This window comes from Nycticebus coucang, chromosome 10 (genome assembly GCF_027406575.1).
Source record: "Nycticebus coucang isolate mNycCou1 chromosome 10, mNycCou1.pri, whole genome shotgun sequence".
Classification (NCBI taxonomy): domain Eukaryota; kingdom Metazoa; phylum Chordata; class Mammalia; order Primates; family Lorisidae; genus Nycticebus; species Nycticebus coucang.
The window spans coordinates 36,403,249-36,418,925 of record NC_069789.1 but is presented as its reverse complement, the minus strand read 5'-3'; the positions used below and the strand labels follow the sequence as shown (position 1 = coordinate 36,418,925).

The window sequence follows — 15,677 nt, the reverse complement described above, 5'->3', positions numbered from 1 at the left end:
TGATGTGGGCCATTCTCACTGGGGTTAGATGGTATCTCAGGGTGGTTTTGATTTGCATTCTCTAATAATTAGGGATGATGAGCATTTTTTTCATATGTTTGCTAGCCATTCATCCATCTTCTTTAGAGAAGGTTCTATTCATGTCTCTTGCCCATTGATATATGGGATTGTTGGCTTTTTTCGTGTGGATTAATTTGAGTTCTCTATAGATCCTAGTTATCAAGCTTTTTGTCTGATTCAAAATATGCAAATATCCTTTCCCATTGTATAGGTTGTCTATTTGCTTTGGCTGTTATCTCCTTATCTGTACAGAAGCTTTTCAGTTTAATGAAGTCCCACTTGTTTATTTTTCTTTTATTAAATCATAGCTGTGCACATTAATGCAGTCATGGGGTACAATGTGCTGGTTTTATATACAATTTGAAATATTTTCATCTAACTGGTTAACATAGCCTTCATGGCATTTTCTCAGTTATTGTGTTAAGACATTTATATTCTACATTTAGTAAGTTTCACATGTACCCTTGTAAGATGCACGGTAGGTGTGGTCCAACCAATTACCCTCCCTCCACCCATCCTTTCCCGACTTGTTTATTTTTGTTGTTGTTGCAATTGCCACGGAAGTCTTCTTCATAAAGTCTTTCCCCAGGCCAATATCTTCCAATGTTTTTCCTATGCTTTCTTTGAGGATTTTTATCATTTCATGCCTTAAATTTAGGTCTTTTAATCATTTTGAATCAATTTTTATGAATGGAGAATGGTGCAGGTCCAGTTTCAGTCTTCTACAGATGAATATCCAGTTCTCCCAGCACCATTTATTGAATAGGGAGCCTTTTCCCCAATGTATGTTCTTGTTTGGTTTAGCAAAGATTAGGTGGTTGTAAGGTGTTAGTGTCATTTCCTGGTTTTCTATTTGGTTCCAAATGTCTGTGTCTCTTTTTGTGCCAGTACCATGCTGTTTTGACCACTATGGCCTTTGTTGGGTTTTTTTGGTTTTTGTTTTTTGTTTTCGACATAGTCTTACTCTGTTGCCCAGGCTAAAGTGCTGTGCCCTCAGCCTAACTCACAGAAACCTCAAAGTCCTGGGGTCAAGGGATCCTCCTGCCTCAGCCTCCCAAGTAACTGAGTCAACAGGCGCCTGCCACAACTCAGCTAATTTTTCTATTTTTAGTAGAGATAGGGTCTTGCTTTTGCTCAGGCTGGTCTCAAACTCCAGAGCTCAAGGGATTCCCCCCTAAGCCTCCCAGAGTGCTAGGATTAGAGGCATGAACCACCATGCCCAGCCTAAGAAGCAAGGTTTGATGAGTGATTTAGAAACTAAGGAACTATTTGTAGCAAAAGTAATCAACACTTAACAGTCCTTCGTGGCCCACAAATCAAATCTTACACAGGGAAGACATGGGGAAGAGCCCCAGCCTCATTCAGGTTCTGAGGCCGAGAGAGCACCATCAGTGCATGATAATAGGCAAGCAGAGGTTGGCAGGCACTCTGTCACCCAGGACCACTCTGTGTGATCACCACTCCTCTCAGCCCACAGTTAATGGAGGAATCCTACTGCAAAAGTGGTCAGAGCTCAGCAGTCAGGCCCTAAGGAGAACTCTCCAAGGCTCCAATTTTTAAAGAAATTGCCTTTACCATCAGCACTGTGGGGAACAATAACCTGGACCTACTGTAGGCAAAGCTCTAAGGAAGCAATGTTCAACCATTCACCCTCTGTGCCTTAATACCTAGAATGTTCTTTCTACCTAGAATGCCCCAATCTTCTCTACTCCTCCCCAAAACTACTGCCCATTTGCTGTAGACAGAGTGTTTATGTCCCTCCAAAATTTATATGCTCAAACCTAATCCCAATGTAACAATATTAGGAGCCAGGAACTTTTGGAGTTAATTAGGTTACTAGGATAGAGCCCTTATAAATGAAATTAGTGCCATTATAATAGGGACCCCAAGAAACTTCCTCGCCCCTATAACCACGAGAAGTTATAGTCAGAAGATGGCCATTTATGAACCAGGAAACAGGCCCCCACCAGACATGATATCTGTCAGAGCCTTGATCTTGGACTTCCCAGCCTCCAAAACTGTGAGAAATAAATTTCTGTTGTTTATAAGGCACTCAGTTTATGGTCTTCTGCTATAGGAGCCCAAATGGCTTCACACAGCATTGTTCGATATAAAATGAAGTGTTAAGCTCAGCACCCATAGCTTAGTGGTTAGGGTGCCAGCCACATATACCAAGGCAGGTAGTTTGAACCTGGCCCAAGCATGCTAAACAACAATGACAACTACAACAAAAAAACAGCCAGGCATTGTGGCGGGAGCCTGTAGTCCCAGCTACTTAGGAGGCTGAGGCAAGAGAATCACTTAAGCCCAAGAGTTTGAGGTTGCTGTGAGCTGTGACACCACAGCAACCTACTAAAGGCAACATATTGAGACTCTGTCACAAAAAAAAAAAAAAATAGCCAGGCGTTGTAGCGGGCATCTATAAACAGTTACTTGGGAGACTGAGACAACAGAATCGCTTAAGCCTAAAAGTTAGAGGTTGCTGTGAGCTGTGATGCCACAGCACTCTATGGAGGACAATATAGTGAGACTTTGTCTCAAAAATACAAAATAAAAAAAAAAGCGAGAGTTAAATTAAATCAGAGGGAACAAATAGGTTTTATCTCATGGGACCATTTTAAAAACTATTGCTAGTTGGTGTCCAAGGGCCTGGAATGATTTCTAAACTAAGCAGATAGTGATGGGGAGAGCCAGGGCAGGGGCGGGGATAGGGGACAGAGCGGAGCAGAGGAGGGCTTCCACTAACAGTGCGGAGGAAGGTGGGCACACATCACATGCTTGCTGGCTCTAAATCACATGACTTTAACAAAGCACTTAAACACTGCAGGCCTCAGCTTCTTCACCTCTATGTGAAATGGAGATGACTTCAAGCTTTCTGAGGGGCATTGACACTGTGCTCATCCCTTCTTCTTTCTCCCCTTTTCTACCCTTCCCTTTCTTCTCACTGGAAAAAATTAACGAACCTTTAAAAACAGGACAAAAATAAAAAATAACAAGACATGCAAAGGATACATCCAACAGGCTGATCATTTCCCTGCAAGTATTGATGTTGAATCCGTCAAATTTTATGTCTGTTCCTAAATATTTAAATAGAAAAAGGAGGTAAGAATCAGGACTATTTGAAGACAGAGGAAATAATCTCCATGGTAGGAGAACTCCAAAGATACCAGCCAGAGTAGGGAGCCAAACTTGGTCTTTGCCAATAGGGAGCGCATCGTGGCAGGGCTTGCAGACAGACACCGCGGCGCCTCCTGGTAATGTAGGCAGCAGGGTGCAGGAACACTGGCATCAGCCTCAGCATCTGAACCCTGGCTTGGCTACTCACTGTGGCAAATTAACATCCCTGAGCTTTAATTTCCTCCTCCATCAAGTGGGACTAATAATAACAATGGCAATACTTGCTCCAAAGACTGGTTGAGCATTACTTCAGATAATATAAGTGAAGTTTAGCCTAGTGCCTGGCATGTGATAAGTTCTTAATAAAACAGCTAACTTTTTGTAAGCTAAGTATATTTTAAGCACTGTACATCTACACTTCCAAATAACTCCATAGAGTAGATGCTATCACTATCCTCATTTCATAGATAAGGAAACTGAACTCCAGAGAGGTGACATAAATTGCTCAAGGTCACTCAACCAGTTGGGGGCAGAGCTGGGTTAAATTCCGGCCAGTAACACACAGCCACTCAATGACAGCGTTTATCCATACTTGCTAACCTGATGGTGTCTCCCTGGAGCTCCAGCCATTCCTGGCCTCCACCCTCACCTTCCTCACTCCTGGGAGCCCAGAAGGAACCCTGTACCCCCTCCTCTCTCTCCTCTTCTCAGCAACAGCAGGAGGCAGAGTAGAACAGAGGAGGGAAGGGCCATCCCAGTCAGCGCCTGGGCTCTGAGCCCTGCGGTGCAGCTCAGCCCTGGGTCTGTCTCCAGGAGGGGTTCCGCTTGGCTGCTCTTGCACTGGCTGCCCATGGTTCCTGCATCCTCAGGCCTGCTGCTACTGCAGTGGGTGAATGAGAGAACCCATCACTCAACCAGCTGGAAGACTTAACCTGGCCCATGGCTGAACCGGGTGAGAAACCAGCTCAAAGCCACTTCCTGTGGTGATGGGCTTCAAAGGGGAGAAACAAACCTTCCCTCCTGGTGCAGTCTGACCCTCTGACAGCTCCTGAGGCTTGCTTAAGCCTGAAGATGGGAACTGAACACAGTCTAGGATCATCAGAATCACCCCTTCCTCCCTTTTTCCCCAAAGATACACTACAGAACAAGATCTTTCATCTGCAGAGGTTTCCACAGCTTCAACATTATTAATTTTTTAGAAATAATTTAATGGAGTCAACCTCAGTCCTCCCAGGACTCAGCATGTGATTTCATGCGACACCAGGGGGCCTTGCTCCCACAGGGCTAGCCAGTCACCAGCACCAGCCTTGCCCCTGTGTCTGCCCTTGCCACTCCTTACCTACCTCTCCTGCCTCCTGGCTCTGTTCTTGCTGAGCCAAATCAGGATCCCTGTGGTCTGAGGTCAAAACCCCTTCTCCCAGCCACAGTACTCCTGGCCCATGCCTGCTACACTCCCTCACCACACCCTGACATGGCTCTTCAGTCCCTAAAGAAAGACCCGCAGGAGAAACTTACGTTTGGAAAATGCCCCATTCAAAACCTTCTTGAGCTCATTAGCACTGATCTCAGAATCCTAGAAAAAGAAACCCAAATGCAAACCATGTCAGGCTCTGACAAGTCGTTTTAAGATGTTAAATGAATATGGAGCTTCCTACATGGTAGACACCAGGTCCACTGATGCTTGATTTTAAAAGCATACAACCTCTTTAAAAACTAAAATTCTCCATTTCCTCTGGGATTTCCAACAGCCTGGGCAGAGGTGTGTGTTGATGACCTGGGCACGGTACACACCACAGCTAAGGGAAGCCATGCCAGGCTCCTGCCACCCATCCCAGGGCTCACTCAAACAGGGAGCAAAGCCAGGAGCCAGCACGGATGTGCCATGCCCGATGCGGATACCTTTAAATTCTCAAAACAGCTCCACAGCCATTTCAGAGTTAAGGAAGACATGATTTTGTAAACTGCTGAACACTGAACACATACACGATGTTATTTGTCATTTTCATGTGATACAATTGCTTGGGGTTCACAGCTACCAAATTGCAGATCTGAGCTTGGAAACCTAAGCCTGTCTCGGCCCAAAGTGCCAGCCGTCATGCCACACCAATGGGAGCCACTATTTCATGCCGTAGCTCCTCTCAAACAGAGAGTTGAGATATGGGCAATGGGATATCCCACGTGCATTTGAGATAAACACTGAGCCAGCAGGGAGATTTGTCCCTTCATGCTCAGATGGAGGACAGACCTCAGCCAGGATGACGAATGAGGTGCAGAAGAGTGCCACTGGGCTGAGGCCTGGGCTTCCGTCTGGACTCTACCCCTTACTTGCCATCTGACCTAAGCTAAGCCACTTCCCATCCTACTATCCCCCACTAACCAGGCCCCAGCAAGCCTACTGGAAAAAAGGGAGATAAGAGCAGCACAGGCAGTGGCTTCTGGAGTGCAGCTGGGCCCGTTCAGCCACAGAATGGTCAGTCCCAATAACAAGCCCTAAGGACCCTCTGAAAAATCTCCAGGTCTAGAAGACCACCCTCATTAGCCTGCCAGGAAAGAAATGGGATGTTGAGAGCCTACACTGGGAACTTGGCCCTGCCTTTATGAAGCCCCATGCCTCAGGCCCCCAGCCAGCTCCTTAACCTCGCTGTGACAGGCACTTTATAGCGTATCAAGGAGACTGATACTGCCCCATACCACAAAAGAAAAGTAAGATAAGGTACATAGAGAATTGTACAAATACGAGCTTTTCTTTTCTATCATTCTTGATATTCTTAATAAAATACAGCCTCCTGCCAGCTAGGAAAACAAGATTTTTTAGCAAAAATACCAGTCTGACCATCCATCTGAAACATAAATTGGGCCACCTTTGGAAGGGTTTTATTCAATGGCTATGCAAAGGAACTGTTCCCAGGTTTTCTTTTCTTCAAGGGATCCTGGTGTATTTTCTTGAGTCTAGAGAGCTATCCTGAGCTTCCTTGGGGAAAAGGGAAACACTGTTTTTTTTTTTTTTTCCTTTCCAAGGCCCTTTTCATGTACTTTATTATCCTCCAAAGAGCAGCACAGTGACTGTATTTATGGGGCTGGTTTGACACTTTGAGTCCTAGCCATGCTGTGACTTACGCCGGCCCAGCAGGATGGGTACCCCTATGAATGTGTGCCAGCAGGGCGGGGGAGGGTGGGGGAGGAAGAGCCCCAGACACTTTTCTCTGCTCTAAGCACTCCAGCTTGGATTCTGCAGGCCAAGTGTTGAGAACTTTCGGAGGGCAGGGTGAGGGTGGGCAAGGCGGCACGATGGCAATGACAAGCCAGCTGTGCCTCAAGCTCCAGTCCCAGGCCAGGTCAACGGAGCTGCCTTCCACAAAGGCTGCCCGATTCCCCCTCTAAGCTTATCCATTTGGAGAGGTTTCTAGGCAGAGCTTCTATGTGACAGGACCAATTTACAAACAGAAGGGCTTTAGGCAAGACCTGGAGATTTGGCTTTTCCTATTTCTCAGTGCACCGAGAGCGGTCTCGTGCCGGTGATTACTTTCCTCGGCAGTGCAGGAAAGAGCTGGATCTTAAGACAGGATAAAGTGACAGACAGAGGAGCTGGGGGCCCCCCAGGACCTGCAGACTCACCCTATTTTACTTCTAGATACTCAAGGGAATAAAAATTAAGTCGTCTAAGCATTCTTGAACATTCTCCTGCATGCTGAGAGGCTGTAATTGCCCTCCACTCACCTTCTCTGCAAGCTTCTCCAACAGGCTCTTGAATTGGCCATCTTCTTGATCCATCTTACTGGGATGTGGCTAAAAGGAAGGGTGTTTGCAAAGTAAAATGGGAACTACTGAGGGAATGAAAGATGAAGACTTAAAATTCATGCATCATCCTTCAGTATCTATTGTGCTTCTACCCTGGGCCAGGCTTTGGGCTTAGTGGGGCATGTGGTGATAAACAGCAGAGACATCCAAGGTCCCAGCCCCAGAGAGCTTGAGGCCCAGCAGGGACACAGAACTGGGACCTGGGGTTTCCTCTCTGAGTGATGTGAGGAAGTGAGCCCCAACAACCCTGGGTTTCTGATGTCAGCCCTGAATCACATTCAAAGAATGAGAAAAGCCTGGACATCAGAAAACCTCAACCTGGATCTGTGGGCTCCTGAAGGGTATACCCATGACCTTCCAGGGTCTGTGAACTCCAGATATTGCATAAAAATTTGGGATCATATTTATATTCATTTTCTTAGTTTTCATCAGATTCTCAAAGAGTGACATAATTAAAAAGCAGTCAAGAACACAGCCTGGGGGAGAGACAAGATGGCGGACTGAAGCCAGCTTTCCACAGAGGCTCCTGTCCAGAAGGAGAGTTAAGGGACAAAAATTTAGTAAGTATCCTGGTGGATTTGAGCTGCACCAAGAGAGAAGGTTGAAGAACGCACATCAACACCGCTGAGGCAAGCTGTGATCACAAGACACAAACAAAAGGTACAAAATCCATCACCAAGTGGATGGGAGTCCCCCTCCCCCATGAGACTGGCTCAAGAGCCCCACAATTAAACAAATGGGCAGAAATTAAAGGCCCTCCCACTACATTCCACGGGAGAGACCTTCTAAAAACTGGACCTACCTCCCCTACTAGGGTGCCATGGCATTCTCCTGCCAGGCATAAAACTGTATAAAACTTTAAATATCCTTTGCCGGCAACCCTGAACCCCCAACACTCCCCTCCTACTCACACTGAGGTCTGGAGGCCTGTCCCCCAGGAGTTCGGATTCTTGGGTGATTTCTCAAGGGGAGTGGACAGTCCCCGAGCTGCAACTGGTCAGCGCTGACTCTGAGGCGTGAGTGAGGAGAGGGCACCCGGCAAAGGGGGAGTCACGCCTCGGCAGCACTTCCCTGCGGTGCGGTGCAGCAGCCCTCCCCGGGCAACAATACGATGAGGCATAAAACTGAATGAAACTCTAGCTTCCCCGCTGAGCTCCCAGCACTCCCCCCCACTCTCACTCGGGGTCTGGGGGCCTGTCCCCCAGGAGTTCGGATCCTTGGGTGATTTCTCAAGGGGAGTACACAGTGCCCGAGCTGCGAATGGTCAGCGCTGACTCTGAGACACGCAACCGAGAAGAGGGCACTCGGCTGAGGGGGAGTCATGCCTTGGCGGCACTTCCCTGCGGCGTGGTGCAGCAGCCCTCCCTGGGCAACAATACGGCCAGGCATAAAACTGAGTAAAACTGTAGCTTCCCCGTTTCCAGGGCTCAGCTCCCAGCACTCCCTCCAACTCTCACTCAGGGGTCTGGGGGCCTGCCCCCCAGGAGTCCAGATTATTGGGAGATCTCTCGAGGGGTGTGGACAGAGCATAAACCATGGCCTGTCAGTGCTGACTCTGGGGCGTGAGACAGAGGAGAAAAGGGTCGGCTGGGTGCCCACACCCCAGAGCGGCAGTTCCTGGAGGCAAATCAACAGCCATTTTTTCTTTAACAGCAAAACAGCTCACTTCTGGATATTCTGAAGCCACATCCCCGTCTCCCTGGGCAACCAAAGGTGGCCACCAGTGAGGAAAGGATTTACCTGACGCTGCTCACAAACCCGGGAAGCTTCCAGGGCAGGGCCAACTCAGAGAGGTAATCAGACACAAACCTCCAGCAGCAAAGTCATTTGAACTCAGAACAGCCCATCTTCTGCAGGCGATTTTAGCAGAAACAGAGACAGAATCCCGCGAAGTTGTCTGTTCTGTTCTGTTAGCAACATCAATCAGGGACGGGGCTAAGCCTGAGTGAACACCTCCCCCACCACCACCTGCATCAAGCACTCAAAGATGTCAGGCCCCACCTCCTCCTGCTAGATAGCAGCAGACTGCAGGGGCCTGGCAGATTTCCTTGCAATTCAGGTAGGTGCAAACCCCTGGAGTATCTATTCACTACAGGCAACTGGGTTAGCCATCTGCAGAGATACCAGTGACTGGGTCCGATGGAGGGGCAAAGTGGGGAAGGAGACATCAACCTTCCCAGACTGATCTATTTACTAGGTGGCTCCTCCTGACTCCACTCAGCACTGGAGTAAGCCATATCAGAGTAGTCACCAGAACCCTGTGATCCAGTTCCCAGAGACCTCTTGAACTCTCCCACCCGAGACAGGTGCCGATTGAGACAATCGATTTGGACCTTTTGAACTGAACTAATGGACTGAGGACTTTTCAGGCGGTGCCCTGGGTATGCGGTTGTAGGAAGGTTTGATTTTCCTTTTCCAATTGGTGCCAGAGGTGGGCGGGCGGGGTGACTTAATTGCTGGTTTTTCCACACAGCTGAGACTTCAAGCCATAGTAAATGTTACAACAGCTTAAAACAAGACAGAACCACTTCGCCCAACCACACAAGTCAGGGCCCCAGTTTCTCAGGCCACAACACTGTACGGGCCCTTGATAAAGCCCCAGGGGAAAAATCAAAGGGAGTAAAATAACCATGGGGGCAGAATCAGCGGAAAAACTCTGGTAACATGAATGACCAGAATAGATCAACCCCCACAAGAAAAGATAAGGCAGATGTAATTGAAGATCCCATTCATAAACAACTGGCTGAGATGTCAGAAATCGAATTCAGAATTTGGATTGCAGACAAGATTAATAAAATGGAATTAGGAATTCAAGGAGAATTCAAAAGTTGTCTCAAGAATTTAACGAATTTAAAGACAAAACAACCAAAGACTTAGACACACTGAAGCAAGAATTTGCAGCCCTCAAAGATACGAAAAATACAGTAGAATCCCTCAGCAACAGAATGGAGCAAGCAGAACAAAGGATTTCTGACATTGAAGATAAAGTCTTCGAATGCTCCCAATCTCTCAAAGAGGAAGAGAAATGGAGAGCAAAAACAGATCATTCACTCAGACAACTCTGGGATAATTCAAAGAAAAGCAATATACAAATAATTGGGATTTCGGAGAATGATGAAGTGGCCTCGATGGGCACAGACGCCCTTCTGCATGAAATTATGAAAGAAAATTTTCTAGACATGCCTAGAGAATCTGAAATTCAGATAGCAAACAGCTTCAGAACCCCAGCACGATTCAACCCCAGTAAGTCATCCCCCAGGCATATCATAATTAGCTTCACTAAAGTTAACATGAAAGAGAAGATTCTCAAAGCAGCCTGGCGAAAGAAAACCATTACATACAAAGGAAAGAATATTAGAATAACTGCAGATCTCTCTGCTGAAACTTTTCAAGCCAGAAGAGGCTGGTCATCGACTTTTAACCTCCTAAAGCAAAATACCTTTCAACCCAGGATCTTGTATCCAGCTAAACTGAGTTTCATTTATGGTGGAGAAATTAAATACTTCATTGACATTCATATGTTGAAAAAATTTGCCATAAGTAAACCAGCTCTTCAGGATATTCTCAGACCTATCCTCCACAATGACCAACCCAATCCTATACCACAAAAGTAAACTCACTCAGAAACTTCAGATCAAACTCCAACTTCCACACTGGCGAAAGGATTAAAAATGTCCACTGGACCTTTGAAAAACTCGATACCCAAAATTCCACCAGACTTATCAATACACTCCATTAATATGAACAGCTTAAACTGTCCTCTAAAGAGGCATAGGTTAGCTGACTGGATACAAAAACTCAAGCCAGATATTTGTTGCATACAAGAGTCACATCTTAACTTAAAACACAAATACAGACTCAGGGTGAAAGGATGGTCATCCATATTTCAGGCAAATGGTAATCAGAAAAAGGCAGGTGTTGCAATTTTATTTGCAGATACAGTAGGCTTTAAACCAACAAAAGTAAGGAAGGACAAGAATGGTCACTTCATATTTGTTAAGGGTAATACTCAGTATGATGAGATCTCAATTATTAATATCTATGCACCCAACCAGAATGCATCTCAATTTATAAGAGAAACTCTAACAGACATGAGTAACTTGATTTCCTCCAGCTCCATTATTGACGGAGATTCAACACTCCTTTGGCAGTGTTGGATCCATCCTCCAGCAAGAAGAAGAGCAAAGAAATCTTAGATTTAAACCTTACCATCCAATATTTAGATTTAGCAGACAGCTACAGAACATATCATCCCAACAAAACTGAATACACATACTTCTCGTCAGCCCACGGAACTTACTCCAAAATTGACCACATTTTAGGTCACAAGTCTAACCTCAGTAAATTTAAAGGAATAGAAATTATTCCTTGCATCTTCTCGGACCATCATGGAATAAAACTTGAACTGAGTAACAACAGGAATCTGCATACTCATACAAAAACATGGAAGTTAAATAACCTTATGCTGAATGATAGCTGGGTCAGAGATGAGATTAAGAAAGAAATCGCCAATTTTTTGGAACAAAATGACAATGAAGACACGAACTATCAGAACCTCTGGGACACCGCACAGGCAGTTCTAAGAGGGAAATTTATAGCACTGCAAGCCTTCCTCAAGAGAACGGAAAGAGAGGAAGTTAACAACTTAATGGGACATCTCAAGCAACCAGAAAAGGAAGAACATTCCAACCCCAAACCCAATAGAAGGAAAGAAATAACCAAAATTAGAGCAGAATTAAATGAAATTGAAAACAAAAGAATAATACAACAGATCAATAAATCAAAAAGCTGGTTTTTTGAAAAGGTCAATAAAATCGATAAACCTCTGACCAACCTAATCAGAAAAAAAAGAGTAAAAATCTCTAATATCATTAATCAGAAACAACAAAGACAAAATAACAACAGACTCATCAGAAATCCAAAAAATCCTTAATGAATATTACAAGAAACTTTATTCTCAGAAATATAAAAATCTGAAGGAAATTGACCGATACTTGGAAGCACGTCACCTTCCAAGACTTAGCCAGAATCAAGTAGAAATACTGAACAGGCCCATATCAAGTTCAGAAATAGCATCAACTATACAAAACCTCCATAAAAAGAAAAGCCCGGGACCAGATGATTTCACGTCAGAATTCTACTAAACCTTTAAAGAGGAATTAGTGCGGATATTACTCAACCTGTTCCAAAAGGTAGAAAAAGAAGGAAGACTACCTAACACGTTCTATGAAGCAAACATCACCCTGATCCCCAAACCAGGAAAAGACCCAACAAGAAAAGAAAATTATAGACCAATATCACTAATGAATATAGATGCAAAAATATTCAACAAGATCCTAACAAACAGAACCCAGCAACACGTCAAACAAATTATACACCATGACCAAGTTGGTTTTATCCCAGGGTCTCAAGGCTGGTTCAATATATGTAAATCTGTATATGTAATTCAGCACATAAACAAATTAAAAAACAAAGACCATATGATTCTCTCAATCGATGCAGAAAAAGCTTTTGATAATATCCAGCATCCCTTCATGATCAGGACACTCAAGAAAATTGGTCTAGAAGGGACTTTTCTTAAACTGATAGAGGCCATCTACAGCAAACCCACAGCCAATATCATATTGAATGGAGTTAAATTGGAATCATTTCCACTCAGATCAGGAACCAGACAAGGCTGCCCATTGTCTCCATTGCTTTTTAACCTTGTAATGGAAGTTTTAGCTACCACAATTAGGGAAGAAAAGGCGATCCAGGGTATCCATATAGGGTCAGAAGAGATCAAACTTTCACTCTTCGCAGATGATATGATTGTGTATCTGGAAAACACTAGGGACTCTACTACAAAACTCCTAGAAGTGATCAAGGAATACAGCAGCGTCTCAGGTTACAAAATCAACATCCATAAATCGGTAGCCTTTATATACACCAACAATAGTCAAGTTGAAAAAGCAGTTAAGGACTCTATCCCATTCACAGTAGTGCCAAAGAAGATGAAATATTTGGGAATTTACCTAACAAAAGATGTGAAAGATCTCTATAAAGAAAACTATGAAACTCTAAGAAAAGAAATAGCTGAAAATGTTAACAAATGGAAAAACATACCATGCTCATGGCTGGGAAGAATCAACATTGTCAAAATGTCCATACTACCCAAAGCAATATATAATTTCAACGCACTCCCTATTAAAGCTCCACTGTCATACTTTAAAGATCTTGTAAAAACAATACTTCATTTTATATGGAATCAGAACAAACCTCGAATAGCCAAGATATTACTCAGAAATAAAAACAAAACAGGAGGAATCACACTACCAGACCTCAGACTTTACTACAAATCGATAGTGATCAAAACAGCATGGTATTGGCACAAAAACAGAGAAGTAGATATCTGGAACAGAATAGATAACCAAGAGATGAATCCAGCTACTTACTGTTATTTGATCTTTGACAAGCCAATTAAAAACATTCAGTGGGGAAAAGATTCCCTATTTAACAAATGGTGCTGGGTGAACTGGCTGGCAACCTGCAGAAGACTGAGATTGGACCCACACCTTTCACCATTAACTAAGATAGACTCTCACTGGATTAAAGATTTAAACTTAAGATATGAAACTATAAAAATACTAGAGGAGAGTGCAGGGAAAACCCTTGAAGAAATCGGTCTGGGTGAGTATTTTATGAGGAGGACCCCCCAGGCAATTGAAGCAGCTTCAAAAATACACTACTAGGACTTGATCAAACTAAAAAGCTTCTGCACAGCCAAGAACACAGTAAGTAAAGCAAGCAAACAGCCCTCAGAATGGGAGAAGATATTTGCAGGTTATATCTCTGACAAAGGTTTAATAACCAGAATCCACAGAGAACTCAAATGCATCAGCAAGAAAAAAACAAGGGATCCCATCGCAGGCTGGGCAAGAGATTTGAAGAGAAACTTCTTTGAAGAAGACAGGTGCATGGCCTTCAGACATATGAAAAAATGCTCATCATCTTTAATCATCAGAGAAATGCAAATCAAATCTACTATGGGATATCATCTAACTCCAGTGAGACTAGCCTATATCACAAAATCTCAAGACCAGAGATGTTGGCGTGGATGTGGAGAAAAGGAAACACTTCTGCACTGCTGATGGGAATGCAAATTAATACATTCCTTTTGGAAAGATATATGGAGAACACTCAGAGATCTAAAAATAGATCTGCCATTCAATCCTGTAATTCCTTTGCTGGGCATATACCCAGAAGACCAAAAATCACACCATAACAAAGATATTTGTACCAGAATGTTTATTGCAGCCCAATTCATAATTGCTAAGTCATGGAAAAAGCCCAAGTGCCCATCGATCCACGAATGGATTAATAAATTGTGGTATATGTACACAATGGAATATTATGCACCCTTAAAGAAAGATGGAGACCTTACCTCTTTCATGTTTACATGGATGGAGCTGGAACATATTCTTCTTAGTAAAGTATCTCAAGAATGGAAGAAAAAGTACCCAATGTACTCAGCCCTACTATGAAACTAATTTGGGGCTTTCACATGAAAGCTATAACCCAGTTACAACCTAACAATAGGGGGAAGTGGGAAAGGGAGGGGGGGTGCGTAGAGGGAGGAGGATTGGTGGGATTATACCTGTGGTGCATTTTACAGGGGTATTTGCGAATCTTGGTAAATGTAGAATGTAAATGTCTTGGCACAGTAACTGAGATAATGCCAGGAAGGCTATGTTAACCATTGTGATGAAAATGTGTCAAATGGTCTATGAATCGAGTGTATGATGCCCCATGATCATATCAATGTACACAGCTATGATTTAATAAAAAAAAAAAAAAGAACACGGCCTAGTAGAAATAGTAGATCTAGAAACCAGGAGACTAGAGTTCAAACAGCAGATGACCACTTACTGGACACCATCTCAGAGCTCCGAACATCTGTTGCCCCCAGTCTAATATTTAGTTAGCCATACCTGTCTCATGGGGTCATTTTGAGACTCAAATAAGACCTAATGTGGGTCACAAACCTTTCAAAATTACAACCCATTATATGAATGCCCCTATCCAGAGACATTCTGATGTGACAATGGGTTCTACCCAAATAGAAACACACCCTCGACTGTCACCACCAGAGAGAATGAAGAAGTCTCAGCTACCAAGATGGCTTGAAGTTTCTGGAAAGTTAGGCAAATTTCTTCCAAAACTGTCTCTGAATACAAAAGGCCTAATATGGCCTGATGGTACTGTTCTCACAAGAGTAACAACAGTAGCAATAATACTTACCTTTGTTGAGCACTTACTATCTGCCAGGTACTTTACATGAATTATTTCACTAAATATGCACAACTACTCTACGAAGTCAGTCTCATTCTATCCACATTTTTCAACATACTGGGGTTTAAAAATGTTAAATATAAGGCCAACACCACACAGCTAGTAGGAGCCAAGATTCAGACAGTCTGTACTCATCTCGGCCCCCTCTCACATGATAACCACAGCAGATATTCTCTGCATCCGGCTCCTCTCAGCCTGTCTAGGGCTGTTTCGTCACCCATACCATGAGAATATCAATGCCTCCCAGATTGTTTATATATATATAAGATGTGCAAATCCAAAATTACATCTAGATTTTTAAAAGAAAAAGTGATAAATACATCGCATCTCAACACACATATATGATTTTAAAGAGGTTTTATAGAAAAAAA

At 43.8% G+C, this 15,677-nt stretch overlaps 1 protein-coding gene across 3 annotated transcripts in view; it reads right to left on the bottom strand.

Moving 5' to 3' along the window:
* Nucleotides 1–15,677, bottom strand: part of CAPN8 (calpain 8) — a 90,495-nt gene that overhangs the window by 13,894 nt on the left and 60,924 nt on the right. For all 3 annotated transcript variants that reach the window (XM_053607645.1, XM_053607647.1, XM_053607646.1), the window contains 3 exons: nt 6,895–6,963; nt 4,693–4,750; nt 3,073–3,137 (listed from right to left, as the gene is read on the bottom strand). In XM_053607645.1, the coding sequence (XP_053463620.1) occupies nt 3,073–3,137; nt 4,693–4,750; nt 6,895–6,963 (192 nt within the window). The remainder of the gene's footprint in view (nt 1–3,072; nt 3,138–4,692; nt 4,751–6,894; nt 6,964–15,677) is intronic.